The sequence below is a fragment of the Pieris rapae genome, chromosome 10 (assembly GCF_905147795.1).
Source record: "Pieris rapae chromosome 10, ilPieRapa1.1, whole genome shotgun sequence".
NCBI classification, from domain to species: domain Eukaryota; kingdom Metazoa; phylum Arthropoda; class Insecta; order Lepidoptera; family Pieridae; genus Pieris; species Pieris rapae.
Genome location: NC_059518.1, coordinates 6,134,013 through 6,140,145, shown reverse-complemented (window position 1 = coordinate 6,140,145; position 6,133 = coordinate 6,134,013). Strand labels below are relative to the sequence as shown.

At 32.4% G+C, this 6,133-nt stretch overlaps 1 protein-coding gene across 1 annotated transcript in view; it reads left to right on the top strand.

The window, feature by feature from the left end:
- The first annotated feature begins 931 nt into the window (after window positions 1-931).
- LOC110991309 (dedicator of cytokinesis protein 7) overlaps window positions 932-6,133 on the top strand; it is a 28,564-nt gene continuing 23,362 nt past the window's right edge. The window contains exons 1-9 of the mRNA XM_022256632.2: window positions 932-1,088; window positions 1,186-1,258; window positions 1,640-1,800; window positions 1,934-2,144; window positions 2,487-2,692; window positions 2,987-3,127; window positions 4,096-4,375; window positions 4,877-5,048; window positions 5,544-5,728. Coding sequence (XP_022112324.2) covers window positions 1,054-1,088; window positions 1,186-1,258; window positions 1,640-1,800; window positions 1,934-2,144; window positions 2,487-2,692; window positions 2,987-3,127; window positions 4,096-4,375; window positions 4,877-5,048; window positions 5,544-5,728 — 1,464 coding nt within the window. The 5' untranslated portion in view covers window positions 932-1,053. The remainder of the gene's footprint in view (window positions 1,089-1,185; window positions 1,259-1,639; window positions 1,801-1,933; window positions 2,145-2,486; window positions 2,693-2,986; window positions 3,128-4,095; window positions 4,376-4,876; window positions 5,049-5,543; window positions 5,729-6,133) is intronic.

The following is a 6,133-nucleotide window of genomic DNA, read 5'->3' as shown; positions in this document are numbered from 1 at the left end:
ACAGGAAAGGATAGGTATGTATCCCTGAATGTACAGCGTGTGTGTGATGCAACACTGAGTATTCTGGATGTCGTGGCATGGTGGAGAAGCAGTACTCCACCAAGTTTTTAAACTCCGCCTTAAGTCCCTTCATTGCGTTAGAACCATTATATCCTTGAAACTTCATGGAATCCTAAAAAAAATGATTTAATAACAATTTCCTTTGGGACCCCATTACCATCTTTTTCGATCATACAATAACAGTAAAGTTATCACATTTGATAAATTTTTATAATATCTTGAGTTGTATCGAATATGATAGAGTAGAATGGTGCGGCATTTATTAGTGTATTTTCTGTTGTATGAGTTGTATTTTTGGACTTAAGCATTTTAACTGGCTATTTGGTTTAGTTAAGAATTCTCGTAAAATCGGTCCATATTTTCCTAAAAACTCAACAATACTCAATAAGCTTTCTTTGGAGCTTGGAGCACTGCTATCTGCGTTTTATCTATGTCCACGAAAGGCTAAATTACGCGCTGAAAGTGTTAAAGTAACATTAAGGACCTTAGGGATCAATTAATATCATCATCATCGCCAATCATCAATTGCTACGCCACTAGTTGGAACATGCTGCGTCGATTACAACCTTAAAGATCTGAGCAGCGAGAAAACTGGAAATTCAGTTGCGTAATTTTTTGGAGAGCCCATATCGCGGAAGATTCGAAAAAGTGGTCTTATCTCATGTGAAAAAAGTGAATTGACCACCAGTGCATCCCCTTGGACTTAGAGTCAATATTAATAGTCATCGCATACCTATAATAATAGTAGGTACGCGATGAGTTCAATAATTAAACTGCTTCAACTGAGAATTGTAGACTGGTTTATTAATATGGTATCTGTGCTTAGAATGTCATTCTTGACGTTTAATTTTTAATTCAAGTTAAAATTTTAAACATCAAGAAAATTGTTGTTTGTGTTTTTGTAACAGTGAGTGTTATTGTATTTAATAAATTAAATATTTTGAGTGGAGCTAAACCTTTAGCAACATCGGCACCCTCGTCCTCCCGTTTTAGATGACTCTAGGACGTAAATATCAGAATTCTTCCGGGTAAATGGCTTTATAATGTTTGTATGGGTGTAACAGTGTATTGATGCATGAACTTGGCTTATTAATAAATGGAGAATTGATTTTTCCCTATTTATAGGAATGCTGGGGAGGCTCGAAAGGTCTATGCTAGTCAGTCGAAGGTTGGGACGCTCTCTGGGTGCTCATCTTCTGTAAGTTCTACTAATAACATAACATTTATTTCTATGATTCACACGGACATAGGAAATACTGTAATCCCATAATTGTATATTGTTCTTAGTCACCTATTTTATCCCTAATTGGTATAGGTACTTATATATTATCTTGTATCCATACAACATGGTCTATAATTATATTTAAGCTTTATAAAGTCTAATATTAGGAGTGAGATATCTTAATTTATTAATCTTATCCAGTTCTCTTAGTTATAGAATATTAGAAAACTGAGAAGGCTGTCTAATTACTAAAATATGAATATAGGTGTTTTGAACTATTTTAATTATGTAAACTTCAGTTAATAATTTAGGTATATTATTTATTTTGACTCTTACTGTCTTTACTTTTACTTACAGATTTCACTATCTGACATGATTGAACCACCAGACTATGAAGATGTGTGTGACAGGATGATGGGTGAGGGTGATCCTCTTGCCTATCCAACAAATGACATTGAGCTTGTGACAATACCACGGAAGATTAGAACTCTGACACATGTGCTACCTGATGAAGATTAGTATGTATTTTTTTTTCGAAAATCATCTAAATAAAATTGAATTGATAAAAGATAAATAATATAGATAAATATGATGATTTATTTACAAAGCTATTTGAAAACGAATTTTAAATTTGAACAAATTATTTTTTAGTTCTAAAGCTCCTATGTTTGTCCGGGACTGCATAAGTTGCTACACTTCAGACTACACAGTTGCAGAATACAAGTATCGAAACTACTCAGGGTCAGCCTATGGTAGAGAACGACTTGCAGAAAGGCTTGATAAACTTCTTTTAGCTCCACCACAAAACTATGAAGTTGACGCTGAACATTCAACCTCTATGGAAGAACTGGCTTCACAACAGGTTAACTTTAAATTTTCATCTATGAATTGCTCAATTGCTTTAAAATAGTAGTATTTGAAGTAAAAATACAACCACTTTCACAATCTTAATATAAATCAATAAAAATTTTGATTTTGTATATATGTTTGTTGTTTTATTATATATGTTGGAGAAGTATTATTGAATTGAATATTATAAGGACTTGCTAACAAATTTTTATAGGTAAATAAATTATTAGACATGTAAAATTTGTTTCTGACTACAATATCTATCTAAGACAACAAGATGTGTTTAATGAACAATCGAAAAAAATTTATTGCATAATGAGTATCCTTATTGCAATTTATTTATTTGCTTCGACAGCTGTCACTTCAATTTGAATCTCAACCATCCAGTGGCCGTCAATCAGTTGCTTCTATTTCATCGTCATCTTCCTGTAATGAAACTCTTACTCCTCGAGGATCTTGGGCTAGTCTTGACCTGAGAAGCTCATCGTCAGACCCCTTGCTACCTGACTTGTTTGACAAAAAACCTCAGGAACACATTGATGCTACTAATGAAGCTAAAAGGTAACTAACACATTCTGTGCATGCTTACATTATTAAACTGGATATTATAGATTAATTTAATTCGTTTTTGTATGTCAAGGCTTAGTTGTTAACCTAAATAATCTTCAGGTTAAATTTCTGACAACATTCCGACAAACCCAATTTCAAAACAGTATTTTTTTTTAATAAAGATATCTTAATAAGTTATTAATGAAACAAGTTTATTTATTTTTTTCTATTTTACATTACGAAGCTTTACTAACCCCGAAATTGGTGTATAAATGTACAATAAAAACCACCGTTTCTCTTTAATAGGTTGGAAAACAGACAATCAGATCTTCTTGGGTTGTATGCCCCATATTTGGATGAGGAAGAAGCTGTAGAACGGAGATTAGCTGCTGAAATGCCCTGTGAACTGATGGGGCATAGAATATTGGTTATTTGTCATCAACTTAAGTAATTATTTACCAGTATTTTATAGGTAACACTAGGCTTAGAGCCCTAGTTTTGATTTTCGATAAAGTAAATGGTTCGGACTGAATTTTATAGGAGTCTGGTAACCTATTTGCCTATGTAATAAAAATAAAACAGTAAAATATAATTTATTTATGTAGGTAATAATGTACAGTTATGAACGTCAACAAAATAAATTCTTTATAATTAGAATATATTAGAATTTACATTTACTGCAAGTTCTCAAATGACGCGAAGAACTGACAATGAAGTCTGTCACTCTTTATTTACCAAGGTCATTGTTGACTTTAAGACTTGAAGTGTAAAACCTAAAGATCCAGTGCCTTTGTGTTCTCTCGCTATGAAAGAAATTAAAACAAAAAGATATAGATTCAGACTAGGAGTAAGATTCAGAAATGAGACTTTGTCTGAATTTTGTACCTACGTCAAAAATTGTTTGAACTTTGAAAGAGTCAAGTCATAGGAAATCATAGTTTCTCGTTTCTTATTCTCATTCTAAGATCATGGGGAACCACTGTTTTGTTAATTAATTTTACTCAGATTTTCACTTCACTTCACTAATTCGAAACATCGTTCGTGATATTCAAATATTGGTTATTTTTGTATAAGTTCGCTTGTGTAAATATTCAGATTTACCTTTTTGTATGTAAAACATAAAAAAAACGTACCATTTTATTTTTTATTGCCCTCAAATGGGTCAAATTTGTCCCATATTAAGTGGAAAACTGTTTTAGTAGCAACACTTATGAAATGTCCAAATTCTATGAAATGAAAAATCAGAGTACAAATGCTTTATTTTCTTTTGCCAACAAACCTTATTCATATTATATCAAAATCATTTATTAAAATCTATTTTTTACAGCTAGTGAAAGATAAATTGATGGAATGGTTGTTGTTACAATATCATAGCTAACTTAAAAACAGTATTAAAATGATATTATAAATTTCAGATTGGAACTGGATGTTGAACCTCTATTCGCGTCTATGGCGCTCTACGACGCTAAAGAAAAGCGAAAGCTATCTGAAAACTTTTATTTCAATCTAAATTCAGAATGTACGAAGCAAATGCTCTCTACGCACATACCCCATGCAGATTTATCAACGTTATGTAGAAGTGCTGTGTTTGATATACTGAATCCGTCGCCTGATGTGTTTCTTGTAGTACGAGTGGAGAAAGTACTGCAAGGTGACGTCAATGAGTGCATTGAACCGTATATTAAGGATGATAAGGTTGGTTTTGCTTTGGTAGTATAAAAACAGTCATTTGTTTTATTTAGATCTGAACCATACAGATAAAACTTTAATAAATTTTATTCATATTATTCGACGTTTCTAGTGCAGCTATAAAGATAGAGATAGCGAGGTCACCTAAATTAAACAATATTAAAGTATTTTTTAGAGAGAAGTTTCATTTACTTAATTGCCTTTTGCGTTAACTAATATAACAAAGATAATAATTTTTGCGTATACAATACGGTTCTACTGATTTCATTAATCATTTTAAACTAGGTGAGCATCCTGTATACACGCTATACCAAAACATTAATTGTTTCTCCCAGATATGGTACCCATGACACTAGAATTTATATTTATTACAGCTTGATCATCATGTGATTTTATTTTCTGTAGACTTGCAACGGGACTGTTTTATTTAAAGTTTTAAATAATATATACACATGTCGACAGTATTGCAATGCGAAAGATAATAATTTGTATAAATTTATTTTTAAGAATCGTGAAAAGGTACGCGCAAGCGCACAAGTTGCATGTTCGCGCCTCGGAAAGTTTCGAATGCCCCTCGCTTGGAGCGCTGTTTCTCTTCTCAATATATTATCTGGATCTAACAGCTTGGAACGGGATGCTACCGAAAAAGATGGAACAAATTCTCATACGAATAGTCTAGGTAAATACAGAAATATGTGTAATTATGTATATTCGAACAATTCAATAACGGAGTCTTAAAGAAATATTGTTATTGGATTTTAAAAGCGAATCGGTTGAGATATTTGCAATTTTTCAAAATGTAATTATTTTTATTGAATTAAAATAATTTTTATATCGTGTAATAAATCTATTTAAAAACGTTTAAAGAATTGATAAATATAATATAAGAATACAAAAGAACAATACGAAAAAAAATATTTATCTTTATATATACGTAGGCGGAAGGCACTGATCTCCACTTCCTTGGTGCACTACCTCTTTCCCTTTATCCACTTTGATACATGCTCGTCGTCACAGTTTTATGATTTTTTTTTATATTGCCCCATACACGGCTTTCTCTTGAGTAATTAATCTTAACTATTCTGACCCAAAATATTATATACCCGCAATTGTTTATTTTTCCACTCTCTCTTTAAAAAACTGTGTTTTATATAGTACATAATAATTTTTTCAGATCGCAAAGCCTCATCGAGCAGTTTGGAACAGTTGCGAAGACGCGCCGGTGAAGTTGGCGGGTCCCTCACTCGCAAAGGATCCGTCGAACGACGAACGAACAATACGCAAAATGCTGATGACATCGCGCACAATTTGGACACGTTCAAACCGATTGTTATCACTGTTACAAGTTTCTTTAAACAGGTAAAGTCTGGCTATTAGCAAGTATTCATGATTCATTATAAAGTAAGATTTACCTTCCGATCACAAGCCTTAAGCTCTCATAAATAACTAGCGACCCGCCCCGGCTTCGCACGGGTGCAATGCTGATGAAACGTTTTTATTAAGTATTGTTATAGAACCGCGGCCTCCGACGCGCTGTTTTTAAATCTGTAATATCTTCGAAAATATATTAAATCATATGCTGTAATAGGCCATATAGATCTATATTAAATCAACGATGTATTTAAGGTATTTTTATTGGATAAGGATTAATGCTGTATTGGTTAAAATCGCTTCGAAAATAAGGCATTATTTGTTTTAAAAAATAAATAACAAAGATATGTTATTGTGGGATATCCAAAAGAGATAGATATATACCATCACAGA